Source organism: Schistocerca gregaria, chromosome 2, assembly GCF_023897955.1.
Source record: "Schistocerca gregaria isolate iqSchGreg1 chromosome 2, iqSchGreg1.2, whole genome shotgun sequence".
Taxonomy (NCBI): Eukaryota; Metazoa; Arthropoda; class Insecta; order Orthoptera; family Acrididae; genus Schistocerca; species Schistocerca gregaria.
Window position 1 is genome coordinate 753,503,545 of NC_064921.1, and position 23,786 is coordinate 753,527,330.

Consider the following 23,786-nt stretch of genomic DNA (forward strand, 5'->3'; position numbering starts at 1 on the left):
TTCGTCCCTCCATTCACGCCTAGCGCGACACCACTGGAGGCGGGCTGCACGAAGTTGGGGTGTGAGCGGAAGACGGCCTAACGGAGTGCGGGACCGTAGCCCAGCTTCATGGAGACGGTTGCGAATGGTCCTCGCCGATACCCCAGGAGCAACAGTGTCCCTAAGTTGCTGGGAAGTGGCGGTGCTGTCCCCTACGGCCCTGCGTAGGATCCTACGGTCTTGGCGTGCATCCGTGCGTCGCTGCGGTCCGGTCCCAGGTCGACGGGCACGTGCACCTTCCGCCGACCACTGGCGACAACATCGATGTACTGTGGAGACCTCACGCCCCACGTGTTGAGCAATTCGGCGGTACGTCCACCCGGCCTCCCGCATGCCCACTATACTAGCGATGGAGCTCCGTATGCCACGGCAAACTGGCTGACACTGACGGCGGCGGTGCACAAATGCTGTGCAGCTAGCGCCATTCGACGGCCAACACCGCGGTTCTTGGTGTGTCCGCTGTGCCGTGCGTGTGATCATTGCTTATACAGCCCTCTCGCAGTGTCCGGAGCAAGTATGGTGGGTCTGACACACCGGTGTCAATGTGTTCTTTTTTCCACTTCCAGGAGTGTATAATGGACACTCCTCTGGCTAGCGTCAAATCCATCCGAGAAAAAATGCTCGGCATTTGGCAGGACGAATGGGATGGGTCCAGTACAGGCCGTAGAGTCCATGGGTTTCTAGCCACAGTAAGGGAAAGACTAAGGAACAAGATAATGAAGGCCTCACAGGGTCTAGTCCACTTCCTTACAGGCCACGGCCCCTACCACACGTACCTGCATAAAATAGGTAAAAAGCCAACACCGGAGTGTGACTGGGGTGCTCACGTAGGATCGCCAGAACACGCAGTGTTTCAGTGTCCAATATATGAGCAGGCTGTCTCAGTTGAGAGACAGCTTCTCCAGACAAGGGACATAAATGTTAGACTAACAAATGGCGAATTATTTAGCAATTTCGCAAAATTAGTTAATAAAATCTCAAGGGAGGCCCAGCGAGCCTACCTTGGGAGAGGGTAAATGCGCTTCAGATCTAATGCGCAATTGTAAATATGTAAATACTACGTTGTTAAAGTCTTGAGTTGTAGTAGCTAGTAGTTGTAGTTAGCTCAGTATGGTGGTGGGGGAATAAAAGAGTAGTACAGTGGAGTGGTTTCTTCTAGTAGTAGCGGCCCGTCTCCACGCGGCGAGGGACGGGCAACTCTCTGGCAAAATACCAGAGAGGCTAAGAGGCCGAATTTTCATACAGTGTACAAAGTAGCGGAATAAACATATTGTGTGCATGCATCTATAAACCACTTCTGTAGCACTAATAGCAGAGATAGTTAGTCTTAATACATCCACTCAAAAGTGTCAGAAAGTGGGTTACGTATGTTTCAAAAATTCTGGAAGAAATTCTAAACAAACAAAAAATTCTGAAATTCTGGTTCTTCCTTCTATTCCAGTCTCGTATTGTTCGTGGAAAGAAAGATTGTCGGCATGCGTCTGTGTGGGCTTTACTCTCCCTGATTTTATCCCCAAGGTCTCTTCGCGAGATATACGTAGGAGGAAGCAATATACTGGTTGACTCCTCTGTGGAGGTATCTTCTCGAAACTTCAACAAAAGCCAGTACCGAGCTACTGAGCGTCTCTCCTGCAGGGTCTTCCACTGGAGTTTATCTATCATCTCCCTAACGCTTTCGCGATTACTGAATGATCCTGTAAGGAAGCGCGCTGCTCTCCGTTGGATCTTCTCTCTCTCTTCCATCAATCCTACCTGGTACGGATCCCACACCGGTGAGCAGTATTCAAGCAGTGGCCGAGCAACTGTACTGTAACCTACTTCCTTTGTTTTCGGACTGCATTTCCTTAGGATTCTTCCAATGAATCTCTGAATGTCATCTGCAATACCGACGATTATTTTTATATGGTCATTCCACTCCTAATGCCTGCTCCCAGGTTGTAGAGGGGGCTTAGTAGATCACGTTTTACGTAGGAATCCATGTCCATGAACGTCATCCAGCGACGCTACAGGGCGTCAAAGTTATAGGCGCCGGCGCCTGTAAATGTAATCCTTCGTATAAACAGGTAGATTCCGTGATAATGTAACAACCTTTGAAGGATGATGGAGGAGGATAATGTATCAATTTCAAATAAGGGTCCCTGTAACGGAAACGACCGAGTCGAAAGTTGTAACGGGAAATCGTTCTGATACCTCTGACAGTTGAATACATGCACCGGTACTGTTGCTGACCAGACTGTAGGTAGATAACTTTCGGGCATGGTAGTATGGACCCAAACCAGAAAAAATGTCTATTAAACATTGGCTTTAAAATGTATACATTAAGAGCTGCGAACACTTGTTCAATGAGCAGATATGTTTGACGCTAGCGAAGATGAACAAGTGCTCGTAGCTCGTCAGGCGTGCATTTTACAGCCCATGTTTACTACACGAGTTTTTTCCCGTACTACCATTTCTACATTCCACTAGAACTACTGATAGCCTTGGGAGAGCCAGCCCTGACAAAACTATATCATCTGATGAGCAAGATGTATGTTGTTGTTGTTGTGGTCTACAGTCCAGAGACTGGTTTGATGCAGCTCTCCATGCTACTCAATCCTGTGCAAGCCTCTTCATCTCCCAGTACCCACTGCAACCTACATCCTTCTGAATTTGCGTAGTGTAGTCATCTCTTGGTCTCCCTCTACGATTTTTACCCTCCACGCTGCCCTCCAGTACTAAATTGGCGATCCCTTGATGCCTCAGAACATGTCCTACCAACAGATCCCTTCTTCCGGTCACGTTGTGCCACAAACTTCTCTTCTCCCCAATCCTATTCAATGCTTCCTCATTAGTTATGTGATCTACCCATCTAATCTTCAGCATTCTTCTGTAGCACCACATTTCGAAAGCTTCTATTCTCTTCTTGTCCAAACTATTTATCGTCCATGTTTCACTTCCATACATGGCTACACTCCATACAAATACTTTCAGAAATGTCTTCCTGACACTTAAATCTATACTCGATGTTAACAAATTTCTCTTCTTCAGAAACGCTTTCCTTGCCATTGCCAGTCTACATTTTATATCCTCTCTACTTCGACCATCATCAGTTATTTTGCTCCCCAAATAGCAAAACTCCTTTACTACTTTTATTTAAGTGTTTCATTTCCTAATCTAATACCCTCAACATCACCCGACTTAATTCGACTACATTCCATTACCCTAGTTTTGCTTTTGTTGATGTTCATCTTATATCCTCTACGCAGATTCAGAAGGATGTAGGTTGCAGTGGGTACTGGGTGATGAAGAGGCTTGCACAGGATAGAGTAGCATGGAGAGTTGCATCAAACCAGTCTCTGGACTGAAGACCACAATAACAATAACGACCATCTCTGAAAGCCACATACCCCACGTCCTTAACAACAATAGTACCAGTACCTGAATTCCACTGTCAGAGGTATCAGAACGGTTTCCGCTTATAACTGTCGGTCTATTTGTTTCCTTACCTCAAATTGATACATTCATCCTTCCCCGTCATCCTAGGACTTCCATAACAACTTCACGGAATCATCCTGTACATACATACATTTACTGGCACCGGTGCCTATAACACCGTCGCTCCGTAGCGACGGTGGATGACATTTTCGGTGTTCTTGTGTAAAATTTAATCTATTAAGTCACCTCCAGAACTTCTAGAAGTGTGTAATCTGAATTGTGAAAACCTTCTATATAATACACACGAACAGCGTCACATGTTAAAAGAGCACTGTGAAGGACGCGGATATACCGCATATTCTTGTGGAACAGCGTTATCAGCACCTGACAGAGTTGGAAAGGGGCTTAGCTGTGGGTCTCCATTTGGCCGGCAGTTCGAATCGTGCAATATTTACAGTTGCGGGGCGTTCTCATATGACAGTGGCCGGATGCTGCACTGCATAGGAACGTCACGGCAGGCATATTCATCGTCAAGATTCCGGTCAATTGATCCCCGCAGTCGATACTAAGAACATCAAATTTCCTTCACATTTGCGTCCACTGTCCGAGAACAAGTAATGCAATTCCTGTGAGAATCTGCGTTCTCTCGCACCACTGGTCGTAATCTTATTTATTACAGTCCAGTCTATTACTTATCATTTAAACAGAAACTGTATTGTTCTTACACAAATTATTAAAATCAACAGCATGTTTAGCTATGCGTCGTCATCTGACTATTCAACATACATTATTATACCCAACACAATACTGCATAATGCTGCTACTAGCAGGAGCTAGACTACGGAATTGCCACCCCATACGTAGGCTGCCGTAAACAACACAAACGGCTACGTTTAGAATCGTACCGTGACCGGGAAGCGTGGTATGCTGATAAGTTGCCCCGCACCGAGCGAGGTGGCGCATGGCTAGCCCACTGGACTCGCATTCGGGAGGACAACGGTTCAATCCCGCGTCTGGCCAACTTGATTTAGGTTTTCCGTGATTTCCTTAAATCGCTTCAGGCAAATCCCGGGATGGTTCCTATGAAAGGGCACGGCCGACTTCCTTCCACGTCCTTCCCTAATCCGACTAGACCGATGACCTCGCTGTCTGGTCTCCTCCCCCAAACAACCCAACCCAACCCAGTTGCCCCGCAATGAGTTTAGCTATCAGCCGCGGTTCAGCGCTACCGTGAATGACCGTCATCGACGAGTACGACGGTGACCTGAAGAAATATGCCATTCTTCCAGGGTTCCGGAGAGGCACAATGGTGTTAAAATCCAGCGCCATGACGGGAGGAGTCATCTGGTGTAACTTCAAGTCACGGCTGGCAGTGGTCAACGTGAAGCCTGACGGCACAACGGAAAGTCACAAACATCCTGAGTTGGGTTGTTTTTGGGGAAGGAGACCAGACAGCGAGGTCATCGGTCTCATCGGATTAGGGAAGGATGGGGAAGGAAGTCGGCCGTGCCCTTTGAAAGGAACCATCCCGGCATTTGCTTGGAGCGATTTTTAGGGAAAGCACGGAAAATCTAAATCAGGATGGCCGGAGGCGGGATTGAACCGTCGTCCTTCCGACATCCTGAGTCCTCGTGTTACTTCTAATGGGACAGTAACATGTCGCCAGTTTTCACCAGGTCATTTCTCCTCCACAAATGGCACATGTCTCGAAAAACTGGCTGCGTGATTCCCAGGAAACTCCAGGAAGATCCCTAGAGCTATCACCGATAGAACAAGCGTGGGAGCAGCTCGGACAACTCCGCCCCAGAGCCAGCATCCGGGATATCAAGTAGCGGCTACAACAGTTGCCTAGGGAGACCTCAAGTAGGTCACTATTTATTTAGTTATTTACACGTCTATTTCCGTAGGAACAAATTGAGGAGCAGTGTCTCTGCCGCGTAATACTTCCCCATTGTCGTCCTAAATTACCTTCATTACGTTGTTGCTGTCTTTTTTCTATTCCTCGGGCAAGAGTCTAAAATTGTAAATTTTTATATAAATGACATGGTCATTTTCAAGACATGTTATGTTTGTCCTAGGGAACTGATCATTACCCAGTCAACATATGAATGAAATCTTCTCCGTACTCCACATTTCACGAGTAAGAGGAGGTGGGGGAGGGGGGGGGGGTGGTGGTTGTGCCCTTTCTTGCCCTCCCTTGCAGACGCCTATGATCGCATTACCTACGACCTTGGAGAACTTCAAACTCGTCTCAATATTCTTTAGTAGTTCAGTAGCCCACTTCTTTCTACATGGATCTGAATATTCTCTTAAGCTTAGACATGTCTATTTCACGCTACCCTTTACCATTACTAAATCCCCATCCGAATCTATGTCCGGTCCTGGGTACGCAGTACAATCCGATATCTTATTGCTGAATCTCTGTCTGAGCATGATGTAATCCAACTAGAATCTTCCCATGTCTCCAAGCCTGTTCTAAGTATGCCTGGTCCTCTTGTGACCCTGTAACAGTGCATTAGGTATTATTAAATGTTCATCTCGCCTTTCAATCTCAGTTACCTCTTCAATGACCTCATATACTTTATTTCTTTTGCTAGCGACACTGGCATGTGTACCTGAACTATTGTTGCTGGCATTTGGATGCTGTAGGTTCTATGAAAATAATTCTTCCACTGAAATGTTCACTCTCTACGTTAACGTCCTGTTCATAATGAATCATATTCATTTGATCATTTTTCTGCTGCTGTTGTTATCACCAAATATTCGTCTTGACAGAGATAGTATCTTCTTTCGATTTCTCCTCACCGATCCCCACTAGATCTAGACTGAGGTTTTGCCTTTCCCGTTCCAGATTGTCTTAGTCCCTACGACATTCAGACTTCTGACATCCCACACTGCCGCTCTTAGAATGAACCCTTTCCTTAGTTGTCCCATATTTTTCTCACAGTCACTTCCACCCTGATAGTCTCTTCCCGAAGTTCCGTGTTGGGGGCAAATTATGAATTCAGAGATAACCACCACACTTTTTTTCATCACAGGCCACGTATCTTGTGGACATTCATTATTAGTCTTTAATGCAGCATCCCATTGTCTTCTGTATCCCCACGCCTTTGATCATTGCTAATTCTTCCACCTTCAAGGATAGTTCTCCACCACAAGGGCAAGAGAGTGACCTGTACCCCTGTCGCTCCTCTGATCTCTTTGAGAGGCCGTGGTAGAACGAGGATGACTCCTTACACCAAAAGTTATCGACTGCCATTGCTGCTGACTTTTATTCACGTTTAAGCAGTGGTTGGAATCGAACCCAGAACCCAGGACATTTTCGATCAATACTCGAAGACCATTTCTCTACCACGGTGATGTGTATGTTTTTTGTCCTATAAATGTTTATTAAAATACCTGATCAAGTTTGCTATAGAAAATAAGCCCATCATTGCGCTATGTCCTTGAAACCGAAAGTCTTTTCTCACCCACCTGAGTCGCCTTAAGCGACAAATGACCTTTCTCAGCATGGGTGCCTGGCAAACGTGACTGTGCTAACACGGCTCTGCCTCCTAATCCGCAGTAAGGCTTTTCATAATTTCTTATTAAATATATGTACGTACTGTGTGTTCGTATTTAGTTGTTTGTTAGCCATTTAATAATTTATTCATCAACGGATCGTTTTACGACGACTTTAAACAGATCAAATTGTAACAGCAGTAAAACGTAATTAAAAATTAGCAAATACCAGTTTATAATTATTACAGACGTATACATCCAATACATTCTAATCTTACACCATTTATTACCTGTCAGTGCACAAATTCCACTTACAGCGTAAATTACAGACCCATCCTGATGATTTCCATCATGACTATAATGATACTGCCGCGTCTCCATTATATTCGTTATGCATTCCTCTTTGTCTGTCTGAAATACTGAATCAGTGTAGCTTCATATTATTCAACATCGGGAAGGCGAAGCATTTTCCATCACAGTGTTTCAGCTTAAAATTTTTCAGTAACATTCTTAACCATCTGATAGTATGTTGTGGAATGAAAGAAACGTCATAAAAGTAAAAAAAAATCCAATAAAGCTTTGCTTACCCAGCCAACAAAGTGCTACAAGTTATGCAGGGTGTGGCATGTATGTGGGTGAATTATGAAACAGAACTGTATAAATTCTTCATTCAGCTTCCCATATATCTGAAGAATACATAAAGAGGACTGCTTGGTTATAGTTGAACGGCATGATTGAGTCCGGGTGACTAGAGACGGAAGGAAAAATTGGAAACACCGCCATTGTGGCCACAGACTGGGCAGCTGGGTTCGACCGATTGCCGTGTCATGTTCAGCCAGTGGCGTCATCGAGATGCGGTATGAAGGGCCGTGGGTTCAGCACCCTGTTCTTTCCCCCGGTGTCGGGTTACGAGACCTGCAGCCGCTACTACTCGATCACGTAGCTCCTGAGGTGGACTAGGCTAGTGCACACCATTCAAATCTTCAAGCCATGGACAAATTCCTGAAAGTACAGCGGACCGAACTCAGATCCCCCGTGTAGTAGTCTGCTGCACTGATCAATCACCTACGCAGCGGGCTGTATTAGCTTAGCTGGCTGAGCATTATAACTGGTCGTTGCCTAGTCTTAGGCAGTACTCGAGCATTCGCCTTAACAGATTTATGGCGCACGAAATGTGTTACAAATTGTTTCTTTCACAATTTACGACGCACATTAGATATCCCGCTGGGATCTCTGCAGCAGTACCAGCAGAACTTGAAAAAACAAATGAGTTACGAAATGACGTATAATTCAAGATACTGCCGCTAGGAGAATAGTAAGCAGCAATGGCTGACAATGGAAGACTGACGGCAAACCAAGGATCGACAGTTGTGTTACTTTTTCATAAAACGAAAAGCCTTGTTGTGACTCAGAGGCGTTTTTGACAACAGTCCAACACACGATGGGTCCCTTGCAAGAAGACCATCCACAGGTTGTACGATAAATTTGTACAGGAAGGAACAGTATTGGAAGCGAAGCGACCTCCGCCTAAGCCTGTTTTTTTCGCCGGAAAATATTGAAGGGGTACGAGTTGCTGTACAGAAAAATCCCGGGAAACCGTGTAGAAAGGCAGCAGTGCAACTGGGAATATCCAGACGCTCAGTTCAACGCATTCTTAAAAGTTATCTCCATATGTACCCATACAAGATGACCTGTACACAGAAGATCCCTGAAGAACACAAGCAGCAGAGACTAGTGTTTGCTCAGTGGGCGGAGGATAGGGAAGAAACTCTCAACGTTTAGTTTTCAGACGAAGCGCATTTTCATTAAGACGGTGTGGTTAACAAACAAAATGTACGCTTTTGGGCCACTGAAAGCCCACAAGTGCTTTATGAACGACAACATTATGCTCCGAGGATTACAGCGTGGGCAGAAATTTCCAGTCACGGACTTATTGGACCCTTTTTCTTTGAAGAAACTGTGAACAGCGAGCGTTATTTGAGTATTCTTGGCAATAGCTTCATTTCACAGCTTCTTGCTACTGCCTTGCCCTTCAACACGCAGTGGTTCGTGCAAGATGGAGCAAGGCCACATACTGCAAACACTGTGTTGGAGTTTTTACACGAGCATTTCGACATTCGCATCATTTCAATAGGGTTTCCAGGTCTCTTCAATGACGGATAAAATTGGCCCCCCAATAGTCCACACCTCAATCCATGTGACTTTTTTCTTTGGGAGTACCCAAAGGAAAAAATTGCCCGAAACGTCTACGTGATTTAATAGAGCTCAGAAGACTTATTCTTCAAGCTTGCAGTGAAATTACGGAAGACATGTGTCGTAGGGTAATCACTAACTTCAGTGTTCGTTTGAAGAAAGTTAGGGAACGAAATGGTGGACATATTGAGCATGTGCTGAGTTAGAACAAATCTCCATGGACGTCTATTCATTGTAGTATGTGTCCGTTTCAGATTGTATTGACAATAAAGTTTATATTCAAAAACAAAATGGTCCAACATTTCGTGCGCCACCCTGTAGTTAAACCTAACCGTGTGGAATGGTAAACCTAACCCTGTGGAGTGGTTGGCGGAGTTTTTAGCCGTACTCACTCTGAAAGTGCCGCAGTTATCTCAAATACTGCATTGTCGCACTCGCTAAATGAAGTCATATTTAGACTCTCTAATTTCAATGTGCACAAGAAGTAACATGTCATTATTTGCTATCCTTGTTGTTGCTGGAGTAAACCTTTTTTATGTAAATAGAGTTCCTAGCTGCCTCGATTTACTACCATTTACTATTGAGTATACATATACATAGCATGAGTCAAAACATCGGTTATGTATGGAAAAGTCTCTTTCAGGCGACGTCTCAGACCTAGTCTTGCGATTTGTGGCGCGACAGAGCTGCCGCGGCTGTGCCCTGACGTGCGCTTTAGGTGAGTCCTGCAGACAGGTGCGGCTGTTGCAGGCCCCTGGCGCGCTCCACGGACGCCAGCATGGAGACGCTGCGCGCCGGCGACGCGACGGCGGCTGTAGAGGACGCGGGGCCGCCCGACGGAGCGCCCGCAGCGCCGCCGGCCGAGGGCGACGAGGACGCGGGTAACTAAGCAGGCGCTCCCGCCAGCAGTAGCACAGGCATGCGCTTTGGTCAGCAGGAAAACGATAACAAGCAGGAACGCCTTTGTTTTAATGATTGCCACCCCATTTCACGTATCTTGTCCGAGGCGCTCTCTTCTCTACTTAGCGATCATACAAAACGAGCTGCCCTCTTTGAACTTCTTAGGTGTCCTCCGTCAGTCCCATATGATGCGGATCCCATACCAAACAGCAATACTCCAGAAGATGGGTGACAAAAGTGGTGTAAGCAGTCTCTTTAGTAGGCCTGTTGCACTGTTAATCATGGTCTTTGCTTTAAGCCGGCTTTGTGGCCGAGCGGTTCTAGGCGCTTCAGTCCGGAACCACGCTGCTGCTACGGTCGCAGGTTCGAATCCTGCCTCGGTTGCCTCGGTCATGGGTGTGTCTGATGACCTTAGGTTAGTTAGGTTTAAGTAGTTCTAAGTCTAGGGGACTGATGACCTCAGGTGTTAAGTCCCATAGTGCCTAGAGCCATTTGAACCATTTCTTTGCTTAGGACAAATGTAAGGATGTAGAAGCTTATCTCACTAGGGGTAAGATAGATACTGCCTACAGGAAAATTAAAGAGACCTTTGGAGAGAAGAGAACCACGTGTATGAATATCAAGAGCTCAGATGGCAACCCAGTTCTAAGCAAAGAAGGGAAGGCAGAAAGGTGGAAGGAGTATATAGAAGGTTTATACAAGGGTGATGTACTTGAGGACAATATTATGGAAATGGAAGAGGATGTAGATGAAGACGAAATGGGTGATACGATACTGCGTGCAGAGTTTGACAGAGCACTGAAAGACCTGAGTCGAAACAAGGCCCCCGGAGTAGACAACATTCCATTAGAACTACTGACGGCCTTGGGAGAGCCAGTCATGACAAAACTCTACCAGCTGGTGAGCAAGATGTATGAGACAGGCGAAATACCCTCAGACTTCAAGAAGAATATAATAATTCCAATCCCAAAGAAAGCAGGTGCTGACAGATGTGAAAATTACCGAACTATCAGTTTAATAAGTCACAGCTGCAAAATACTAACGCGAATTCTTTACAGACGAATGGAAAAACTAGTAGAATCCGACCTCGGGGAAGATCAGTTTGGATTCCGTAGAAATGTTGCAACACGTGAGGCAATACTGACCCTACGACTTATCTTAGAAGCTAGTTTAAGGAAGGGCAAACCTACGTTTCTAGCATTTGTAGACTTAGACAAAGCTTTTGACAATGTTGACTGGAATACTCTTTTTCAAATTCTAAAGGTGGCCGGGGTAAAATACAGGGAGCGAAAGGCTATTTACAATTTGTACAGAAACCAGATGGCAGTCATAAGAGTCGAGGGGCATGAAAGGGAAGCAGTGGTTGGGAAAGGAGTGAGACAGGGTTGTAGCCTCTCCCCGATGTTATTCAATCTGTATATTGAGCAAGCAGTAAAGGAAACAAAAGAAAAATTTGGAGTAGGTATTAAAATTCATGGAGACGAAGTAAAAACTTTGAGGTTCGCCGATGACATCGTAATTCTGTCAGAGACGGCAAAGGACTTGGAAGAGCAGTTGAACGGAATGGACAGTGTCTTGAAAGGAGGATATAAGATGAACATCAACAAAAGCAAAACGAGGATAATGGAATGTAGTCCAATCAAATCGGGTGATGCTGAGGGAATTAGATTAGGAAATGAGACACTTAAAGTAGTAAAGGAGTTTTGCTATTTAGGAAGTAAAATAACTGATGATGGTCGAAGTAGAGAGGATATAAAATGTAGACTGGCAATGGCAAGGAAAGCGTTTCTGAAGAAGAGAAATTTGTTAACATCGAATATAGATTTAAGTGTCAGGAAGTCATTTCTGAAGATATTTGTTTGGAGTGTAGCCATGTATGGAAGTGAAACATGGACGATAACTAGTTTGGACAAGAAGAGAATAGAAGCTTTCGAAATGTGGTGCTACAGAAGAATACTGAAGATAAGGTGGATAGATCACGTAACTAATGAGGAGGTATTGAATAGGATTGGGGAGAAGAGAAGTTTGTGGCACAACTTGACTAGAAGAAGGGATCGGTTGGTAGGACATGTTTTGAGGCATCAAGGGATCACAAATTTAGCATTGGAGGGCAGTGTGGAGGGTAAAAATCGTAGAGGGAGACCGAGAGATGAGTACACTAAGCGGATTCAGAAGGATGTAGGTTGCTGTAGGTACTGGGAGATGAAGAAGCTTGCACAGGATAGAGTAGCATGGAGAGCTGCATCAAACCAGTCTCAGGACTGAAGACCGCAACAACAACAACACTTTCCCCACAACATTATCTGTGTGACTGTTTCAATTTACGTTGTTCGTATCTATATTCCGTAAGTATTTAGTTGAATTTATAGCCTTTCGATTGTGTGATTTATCGTGTAACCGAAGTTTTAGCGAGTTTCTTTTAGTGCTCATGAGGATGACTTCACACTTTCATTTGTTTAGAGTCAATTGCCACTTTTAGCGCCATAAACATATCTTATCTAAATGAGTTTTCAGCTAGTTTTGATTATCTGACGGCTTTGAAAGACCATAATGACAGCATCATCTGCTAACAATTAAAGAGGGCCACTCAGATTGTCTCCTATGTTGTTTATGTAGATCAGGAACAGCAGAGGGCCTATAACACTTCCTTGTGAAACGCCAGATATTACTTCTATTTTCTCGATGACTGTCCGTCAATTACGACGAACTGTGACCTTCTTGAGAAGTAATCACGAATCGAGTAGCACAGCTCCATAAGCTCGCAATTTGATTAGAAGTCACTTGTCATGTGCCCTCCGGAAATCTAAAAATATGGATTCAATTTGATATCACCTGTCGATAGCACTCATTACTTAATGAGAATAAAGAACTAGTTGCGTTTGAGGAGAACTACATTTTCTGAATCCATGCTGACTATTGGGCAATAAATCATTTTTTCTTTCGAGGTAATTTATAATGTTCAAACACGGTATATGTTCATAAATCCTACTGCAAATCGACTTTAGTGATATGGTTCTGTAATCAGCGGATTATGTCTACTTCCTGTCCTGGGCGTGACTTGTGCAACTTTCCAATCATTATGTAGGCATCTTCCGTAGAGTGAGCGGTTGTACGTGTTTTTTCTAAGGTACTGCATCAGTATACTCTGAAAGCAACCTGACTGGTTTAACTAATAAAACACTATCTTCGTAGTTTTTAAACACAGGCCTAGAGCCAGAATGGGCAGGGCAAATAATGCAAATGCGTTTACCACCTACCATTCCTAAGCAGTAAGAAAAATCATACATGTTGTTGTTCCTAACCATGACTTTTCAAAATCATCGACGTTTACAATTCTCATTTTTGTTAGTTTTACGTGTCTTCCCGTTCAGCTATAGTTACATCTCTTAAGATTTTCGTAAATGGCTCGAAATACCTGGAAAAAATGGGAATTCAGTTAAATACAAGCAATTATTTTCCAATTTCTCGTTATTTATAGTTACGCGGTATATTTAAAGGCGCAACGTTTGTTAATCGTGCATCGTTAGATTTATCAGCACGAAATAAACGAAAAAGTTTACGTTGTAAACCTTGGCTTTCATTCAAAAGGCAAAAGAACCTCACTGCTCAGTAGTCCACTCAAAGCTGTTATGAAAGCACCATCATGAATGGCTCATAAAAACTAAGGACCACACTTCACTTTAATCGTTGCTCTGTTCGACGCTGTTCTCGTTCATCGCACGTTCACCATAAACGTACACTTACACATGAGCGATCTAGATGCGCTAGCTGGCGTGGGAGTCATAATTGGGACTCCTTATTCCCTGACATTTCCGGTGGTATTCAAACGCCCTTTATGCCTCCAGAGTCTATGAGCAGAAATCCATGGGCAGGCGTGTACTTTTTCCCCAGTTCTATCAATACGGGATGTGATAAGTAGAGCGATGAAACAATTTAAGAAATTCCAATTCAATATTTTGCCCTTCCCTCAGTCATCTTTCGCACCAGTGTGGTCACTGACTGACTGAGTAGATGCTTTCGAACCGATTGCTGATCCTACGTACGACCAAAACCACTTCGAGTTTCTAGTCAGTTCGGTTGGGAAAATTTTTCTTTCAAAGTCATTGAACGTTTGTCTCATTGCTTACCTTTCGCTCAATTTCGCTTCGTTCAGCTTTTGTTTGTCAGGTAGGTTTTAACTTCTCTTACATCTGTGATGAAGCTCTTATTTACATAACAATTGTCTAACACGGCTATTAAACCGCGCTATTTGTTTCCAATTGCTTCAAACCGTGCCCGTAATATACTTGTCTAAGGAACAATGAAAGTTTTCTATTGATGCTCCACATCTTTGTCCTCAACCCTGCATTTTCGATGTTAACTATTCGAATATTTGTATCCTGTCACTCTTGCTAAGCAAAAATATTCTTCTACCTTTCTTAACGGTCCTTTTAACAACCGTAGCCATTGACACTACCACAGCCTTATGATCGCTGATACATTGCTATACGTTGCCTGGTTCGAATAGTGCTGGGGTCTGTCGCTAGGAGGTCTATGGTGCTACCTTAACGAATTGGCTCTCCATCATCTGGAGGTAATTTTCCAACAGGACATTCAGAGTAATGTAACGGGAATCCCCTTCTCTGGAACCAGTTCTGATCGCATAACTCTTTCATTCTGTACTGTCAAGATGAAGTCTCGCCGCTATTACAAAAGCGTGATCGCAAACTCACTTGTGAACCTCTTTTTGTTTTCTCAGTTCTATCACTACAGCTCCTGACGAAAGCACTCTATAAAACCATTCGATCGCTATTTTTGACCCACATTTGGTGCTTAACTTCAGCCACATTAACTCACATTCGAAATCTGAGATAATCTCATTAGATATCACAGAATTCTTTACTGCCTTCTAACCTGTCTTTACGCTAAATATTCCAGTCTGAACTTACGAGGTGAAAATATCAAATGCCATAACTCTATTTCCCAGGAAGTTCGCTCAGTGGTAGAGGTGTCAGGGATAAGTGATCACGTTTCTTGGTTTATTCGTGAATATTCTACCGTTTCTGCGAAAACGGCTATCAAAGTTTTCGAGGTACTTTATATCCTCTTACCGAACAAACAATTCAACCGAAGCGGTGGCACAGTGCCTAGCATCACTTCCGGCGACCCGTGTTCGAAACCTGACTATTACTTTTATTTTTGTTTTTCATTATCCTACCCATGTCCATAAAAGATTACTAGACGTTGTTTCCCAGTGTATACTGAAATAATATTGTCCTTCCTCGTCTAACAATTGAATTTCTGACGAATGAATTAAAAACAAAAAAATAATAAAAAATTCTTTGAAATTATTTTCGGTAAAATTCTTGTAATGTACCTTGATTCATAGTCAATTGCAAGCGCAAGTTTTCGGAAAAATGATCCGTTATGCGTGGTTTGCCGCGAATTTATTGCCAACGCGTGGGAAATCTTCAACAACGTTAACGGCGTTTCTTTCCTGAGTGAGATTCGTACGAAGAAATGTCGCTGTGGCAAACCTGCGCGAAGCTCATGGTGTTCAGAATTTCTCTGTTTCGAATGCTTCTACTATCAGTATCATCCAAGAGACTGCACCAACTCTTCCTCAAGAATAAACATAAGAATAAAAGACAAGAATTAACATGTTGTTGTTGTGGTCTTCAGTCCTGAGACTGGTTTGATGCAGCTCTCCATGCTACCCTATCCTGTGCAAGCTTCTTCATCTCCCAGTACCTACTGCAGCCTACATCCTTCTGAATCTGTTTAGTGTATTCATCTCTTGGTCTCCCTCTACGATTTTTACCCTCCACGCTGCCCTCCAATACTGAATTGGTGATCCCTCGATATCTCAGAACATGTCCTACCAACCGATCCCTTCTTCTAGTCAAGTTGTGCCACAAGCTCCTCTTCTCCCCAATTCTATTCAATACCTCCTCATCAGTTATGTGATCAATTAAGTACTGATATAAGAATGAAATATAAGAATATGAGATTTTAAAAAATTGTAACACTTGAAAATACCATACACACTTACATTACATAATAAATATATGACACTTATTGTGAAACCTGAGTTGTAATTTTATAATTAATATAACGCCTTAAACTTTTAAACATGGCTGCGTGATCAGCGACCGTTTACAAATTAAAGTTAAAGCAATTACAGCCCTCTGTCGCAAAAATAAAGTCTTTTGACCTGGTTTCGACACTTCTATGAGTGCCTTAATCAGAAAATTAAACATTCAAATTGGCCTACAACGTAAGTACGAAGAGTACGGGAAAAGTTTTTTATAAAAGTGTAAGTAATGACTAACAGCACAAGAAAGAAACAGTACTTGCATGTAAAGTATAAAAATAAATATCAAGCGATAAAGCTTTCGTTGCAAAATTTTAAAAAAATAAAAGCATGGTAGGCAAGCCACTATTGGCTGCTTACATGCGTCAGGCCACAGGTAGCAACAGACTGAGGCGCCCGCATTAGCAATTGCGGGCAGGTGAACATTACACCAAGAGTGTCATCTAGTACCCGCAAATATAAGTAGACTACTTAACATTTAAAATATAAACAGACGAATGTTAAGATGAGCATTATTTATTAATGAATTAACAGGCAATGTTTTATTTGACAGCAGCAGATATAGTAACTTTTTGTCTACGTAAAAGCTTAGAAGTACAGTTTTAAGACTGAAAACTGCCTAAAAGTACAAAAAGAAACAGTACTTAGATGTCAAGAATAAAATAAATATCAAGCGATAAAGCTTTAGTCACAAAATTTTTAAGTAGATTGCATAAAAAGCAAGCCACTATGGGCTGCTCGCATATGTCGAGTTACAGGTAGCAGCATCAGACTGAGATGCCCGCTTTAACAACTGCGGACAGGTGAACATTGCACCAAGAGCACCACCTAGTAGCCGCATATATAAATTGGCTACTTAACATTCAAATAAAGACAGACGAATATTATGATGAACATTATTTAGTACATGAAGTAAAAGGCAATATTTTTTAACAGCAACAGACAAGGTAACATTTTGTCTACATAAGAGCTTAGAAGTGCATTTTAAAGGATGAAACTGCCATTATAAAATTACAAAGAAGGCTGAATGACAAAGCCTGTAGGAAAACAATATAACATGAAATGCAGCCAATATAAACCGTTTAATAAACGAAAATTTATATGTCGACTTAGAAAAAACAGTCCGGTAACTACAAGAGGGAACCCGACATCAAAAATCAAGTAACGCCTTTATACCATTTTAGAAGTTTTTATTACGTAATTGCAGCTGCTTATTAAGAATGAGGCTATCATTTCGAGAAAGATGTTTAAAGATTTCTAATTCTTCGAAAATACCTAATCTATCCCCTTTCTTCCCGGTGTGCAAAACGTTAATATCGTGAACATCATTAGGCACGTGCCCTGTAATCAAAATGTGGTCGGCAAAAGACGAATCCTGTGTGGTAGTGCCATTTTTTCTTCAAAGTTGTTCTTTGTATCTGGTTGTAAGGGCACGTCCTGTTTGTCCTCTGTAATAAGAAGAGCAGGTGTCGCAGAAAATCTTATAGACGCCAGAGTTTTCCAAAGGGGAACGAGTCGATTTTAAATTATGAGTTAAGTTTTTTTTTCAAATTGTTATTGGTAGAAAAATGCAACATTACAGTTGCATTTTTTACGAAAAAGGCGTTGTGTCTGGTAGGAGATGGGCCCCCAGAAAGGAATAGAAAAACTTTTTTTGGGTTATAGTCAATAATAGAAGTGTCGAGTGTAGTAACTCTTTTAACAGTTTTCTTTTTAAGGATTTCATCCACTTTGCCAGGTTCATATTCATTATAAACTGCTATCGTTTTGATTAAATTAATTTCGTCATTGAATTTTTCTTTAGAGAGGGGAATAGAAGTAGCTCTATGAATAGCAGAGTGAAAGAAAGCATTTTTATGAGATTCTGGGAGCATGGAAGACGCAGGTACGATTTGATCAGTATATGTTTCTTTACGGAAAACATTGAATGAGATTTTATTTTCTTCTACTGTAAGCGTAAAGTCAAGAAACTTTAACTGACAGGCCTCGGTTTCGAGATCGCTGGTGCAGAATATTTTCTCATGAAGTTTATTAGAGAAATTGAAAATACAGTCAATGCCATCGGTAGCTCCTTTGTAGATGACCAAAATATCATCAACAAGTGTGAAATAGGAGAGAATGCCTAGTGTTGTAGCTGAGAAACAGTTGAAAAACTTTTCTTCTGGAGAGTTAATGAAAATATCAGCAAGGATACTAGCTAACGAATTTCCCACGGCGAGACCGTCGGATTGGTGATACAATTGTTCAAGAAATTCAAAATAGTTGTATTTGACTACGACTGTTATTAGATTCCTAAAGTCAGTTAATTATTCATCTGGAAGTTCTTTTTTGAAATGATGTAAATTTTTTCTACGATCCTAAGAGTTCCTTGTACGGGAACGTTAGTGTTAAGATTTCTGATGTCTAGTGAAAACAACTTGGTATTTGGATTATATTCTAAATCTTTTATTTTATGGACTAAGGCGTGACTGTTGGGTATGGAATAATTTTCTCCAAGAAGAATGATTTTTTCAGAGATTCATGCATACATTTCTCTAAATCATGGTACGCACTATTCATACTATTAAAAATCGGGCGTATTGGATGGTTAGGTTAGTGAATTTTGAAATGAGGAGGAAGTTTTGGGGGCTGAGGGTTCATGTTGATAATAATTTTCTTCTGAAAAGGTTTGATTAAAAATTTTGCGCCATTGATAGCTGACCTGACTTCTTTTTGTAATTCCGGAGTCAGATCCTCATGCAGTTCTAAAATATTATTTTCGTTAAAAAATCTAATCTTTTAGAAATATATTCAGAATTGCAGGCAGTAACTAAAGTGCAACCTTTGTCAGACTTAGGTATTAAAGCATCAACTTCTTTAAGTTTATTATTAATGGATTTAACCAACTTTCTATCGTTATGCATAACATTTTGAACACTGGCTGTGTTTTTACTGAGAATGTTAGCTACGTCAAAAGCAATTCTAGTTTGACATGAATTATCTAGTTTTTTTATAATCAACACCAGTTTTTAGGTCGACAAGCATCTTTTACATAACATTTTTGTCTGCCAACTTGGGCATGACATTGTACTTTACGCCTTTCTCAAGTAAGACAGGCCAATTGACTGATTAATTTTCTAATGAATGCACGCATAGGAGTGTCGAAACCAGGTCAAAAGAACTTTTGTGACCGAGGGCTGTAATTGCTTTAACTTTAATATAACGCCCTTGTATCCCATAACTTGATAAGAAACATTCGTGTAGTAACCTTCTAAGGACTTGAGTAGATAAATGAAAAAAAATTAATAAATAAAAACAATAAGCGAGTTACGACCACGGAGCTCAAAACTGAGAGCCCACGGCACTAGCCACTGTGCGACCATTTCAGCTGAGATTAATGCGCGGTAAAAGGCATCTACATTACGTCGAAAGCTTCGACCGTTGTTATCGTTACCTCAGAAACAGTCGAGTAAATGCAGATAAGCCGAGACACGTGAGCGTCTATTTTGACTCTTCTCACACTGAGCGAAATTCCTGGGAAAACGGATTATGGCGCTTGCCGTGTTCTCCTCATTAGAAAATCTTTGCTGTTCGCATGCGGTTTCAACCAACTTCCCTGTTCCTAGTATTACCTGGGCGTTATTGTGTTAAATTAGAGATACTAATTTTAGGACCTTAGCAGGTCATGGGGAGATCGCTGCCTGGCCTGCCTGCACTGGTATTGCTTTCCATGTAACGCCATAGATAGCACTTGCATAGAAAGTAAACACTCTCTGACGCTGACCTACGTCCACTCGCGCCATACTATTAAATTAACCCGAGTCCAGTTCAGCAAGGTCCTTCAAAAGCCATGTCGATTTTCTGCCATTCACAGTTATTTCAATGGTCCTACAGGAGTAACGGTAGGCGAGATGTCGCTGTTAGGGAGGTTGAATATCACAGAATTTTGTACATGGCTGCATGTTCAGAGACCGTAAATAGTTACAATTGAAAGAAAAACAGCCCTCGGTCACTATCTATAACAAATTAACCTGGTTTCGACACTGCTAGGAGTGTCTTCTTCGGAATTTAAAACAAAGAATGGTCTATATTCTATAACATGTCACAGAGTAATTACTAAAGACGTATAATAGGGTATAAGTATGGAATCATCGTAAAACACTGGCAGTACTTATATGTCATTTATAAAATAATAAATATGCCAAAAGGGCATTAGTCACAAAGGTATTTAAGATAAAGAAAACTGTGACGGCGAGCTACTAAGGGCTGCTCGTTACTTGCGTGGTGCAGGTTGCAAAACGGACTCCAGTCCTTAGTGGCTCGCCATCATAGTTTTCTTTATCTTAAATATCTTTGTGACTAATGCCCTTTTGGCATAGTTATTATTTTATAAATGACATTTAAGTACTGTCTGTCTTTTACGATGATTCCGTACTTATACCCTATCATAAGTTTTTATTCATTATTCTATGACCACGTGATAGAATCGACCATTCTTTGTTTTAAAATCGGTAGAAGGCACACCTAGCAGTGTCGAAACCACGTTAATTTGTTATAAATAGTGACCGAGGGCTGTTTTTCTTTCACTTTTTCATATATCAGTTATGTCTCACTTCATCCCGACGTCAAAGTCCAAACACTTGACAGTCAGGTAATGAGCAATGGGAACTAAGCAAGAATTCCACATCGTATTCCTGAGCAAGATCCTAGTGTAAACAGTTTATTCATGCCATCTCCCGTTTCTTTCTGAGTCCATAGCTCGTATTTGTATCTGCGGGTGACTATGATAAGTGCTTATGCAGCTTAGTACTTTTTCTATGTTTTTAACGACATCTAGGAAAACAGTGAAATCTTTTTTTTTTTTTTGTTTGGAAGTTGTATCAGTAAGAGCACTGTAAAATATCTGCTTTATGCAGAATTATTCTTAAGTCCCTCCGGGATTTCAGAAGACGACAAGACACACAGAAAAGCCACACAGATACTATGCGATAAAAAATATCCGGACACACCTATGTAACGAGGAACTGAGCACTAGATATCACGATAAATGAGCCAGCCGGTATAAAACAAGGCACATAGTATTGTGTTGCCAATAGAGGCGTAGTAACAGCAGAATATGTCGATCAGGAGAGCTCACCCTCTGGTAGCGTCCATTCAGGAGCCCATCTATACCCTGGAACAACATAGTATTGTGTTGCCAATAGAGGCGTAGTAACAGCAGAATATGTCGATCAGGAGAGCTCACCCTCTGGTAGCGTCCATTCAGGAGCCCATCTATACCCTGGAACAGTCCCGCCGTTCCGTGGTGTTTGTGTTGACCCCAGGACATGTCAGAATCCCCGTCAACAAACTTGCCGACAGGATGGCCAAACAGGCGACGCGGAAACCGCTTCTGGAGATAGGCATCTCCGAGGCTGACCTGCGTTGTGTCTTACACCGCAGGGTTTTCCCGCTTTGGGAGACGGACTGGCATAACAGCTCGTACAACAAACTACGTGTTATTAAGAACAATATGAATGTGTGGAAGTCTTCCATGCAGGCCTCTCGCAGGGAATCAGTTGTCCTCTGCCGGCTCTGCATTGGCCTTACGTGGCTGACGCATGGTAACCACCTCTTGCTGGACTGCCCACTTTTAGCCGCTCTGCGGCAGACTTTTAACTTTCCCAGACCCTGCCTTCGGTGTTGGGCGACAATTCCCCCACAGCAGCTTTAGTTTAACATTTTATCAGTGAGAGTGGGTTTTATACTTCTATGTAGGTTTTACAGCATGTCGTTTGTCCCTCTGTGTCCTCCACCCTAGTGCTTTTAGGGTGGAGGCTTTAATGTATTGCATAGTGGCTGGCTTTCCCTTTTTATCCTCGTGGTTGGCCAGCCACTGTAATCTGCTTTCATGTTTTACTCTCTTCTGTTTCAAGCGTCCCTCTGTTGTTTTCTTGTCCTCTTTTGTTCCTTTTAGTGTTCGTTGCCTTCCCTTCGGTCTTGGTGCTCTTCCTTTCTATCAGTTTTGTTTTATGTTTCGTTCGTTTTACTCTCACACTTGCGGCATTGTTTTAGTAGGAACAAGGGACCGATGACCTCGTAGTTTGGTCCCTTCTCCCGCCTTTAAACCAACCAAACAATCAGGAGAGCTCAGTCACTTCGAACATGGACTAGTCATTGGATGTGACGTAAGTACCAAATATACCAGGGACATTTCGACCATTTTAGAGCTGCACAAGTCGACCGTTGATGATGTGGTTGTGAAGTGGAAACACGAAGGTATTAACCACAACTAAACGAAGGTCAGACAGACCGTATGTACCTACGGACGAGACTGTCGAGTCCTGCAGAGGGTGGTAGTAAAATATCGCAGAGTCCAGCGGAAGGAATCATTCATGAGTTACAGAATGCTTCCAGCAGTCCAGGAAGCTCAGTGACTGTGCGTACGGAGTTCAAAAGAGTGGGGGACAGTGATCGAGCAGCTCCTTATGAGACACACATTTTGTGGTCAGTGCTAAACGTCACTTGGGATCGTGTAAAGAGCGACGCCATTGGTCACTGCATGACAGGAAACGATTAATTTTGAGTGAAAAATCACTTCATACCTTCTGGAAACCCAACGGAAGGGCATGAGTTTGGCGACGTTGCCTGAAATCATGCGTAGTTCCATCAGTGTAGTACGGAGAAGACGGTGTTACAGTATAGCATTGTTTTCCGTTGTTAGTGTGTGGTCGGCCGCGGTGGTCTCGCGGTTAGGGCTCTCAGTCCGGAACCGCGTGACTGCTACGGTCGCAGGTTCGAATCCTGCCTTGGGCATGGCTGTGTGTGATGTCCTTAGGTTAGTTAGGTTTAAGTAGTTCTAAGTTCTAGGGGACTGATGACCACAGATGTTAAGTCCCATAGTGCTCAGAGCCAGTTTTTAGTATGTGGTCCTCTTATAGCGTTTAAGAAAAGGCTAAATGAGGTATGACATGATCACATTTTACACCAATGTACCTTGTTCAGAAGGGGAACAATTACGAGATGATGATTGTCTTTATCAGCATGACAATGCGCCCTGTCATAAAGTAGCATTTGTGAGGCCATGATTCGTGAACAATAGCATTCCGGAAGTAGTCTAGCTTGCTCAGAGTTCCGATTTAAATCCAATTGGACCAGTTTGGAATGAGTCAGAAATTTGACTCCGCTCCAGATTTCAGCCTCCTACCTACTCTTGTTTCGGTTCTTAAGGCAGAATGGGCTGTTCACTCCAGATTCCAGCTTCCAATATCATTATCCATTCTGGTTTCAGTTGTTAAGGGAAAATGGGCTGCCATTCCTCCGCAGACATTCAGACAATGAAAGGAGTTGAAGCCGTCATAAAGATGGATACATATACGCAATATTAATATCGACTAAAAAGTGTCGCGGTACTTTTTAATCAGATAGCGTACTACTGGATAAGGCACCTCTCCAAGTTCGTTTCGTAATACGTGCCGTTGCCTAGTTCCATTAGTGGGCAGGTATGTCAAGAGAATTTAGGCAAACCATCCACTACGTATTGTCGCACTGAATTAGTTTGCGCCGCCAGCTGAACAGATTTCCAAGGCTGGGAACTACCGCCCATTTCAGGGCAATTTGTGACATCGACTTCAATGAATTTTGACATTTGTCACGTCACAGATGGCGCCCGTATTGAGCAACTGTAATGTAAGTTAAAAACCTGCAG

The 23,786-nt window shown here is 42.6% G+C and overlaps 1 protein-coding gene across 1 annotated transcript in view; it reads left to right on the forward strand.

The window, feature by feature from the left end:
* Positions 1–23,786, forward strand: part of LOC126335960 (uncharacterized) — a 1,093,560-nt gene that overhangs the window by 956,832 nt on the left and 112,942 nt on the right. Inside the window, exon 25 of the mRNA XM_049999436.1 lies at positions 9,898–10,028. Coding sequence (XP_049855393.1) covers positions 9,898–10,028 — 131 coding nt within the window. The remainder of the gene's footprint in view (positions 1–9,897; positions 10,029–23,786) is intronic.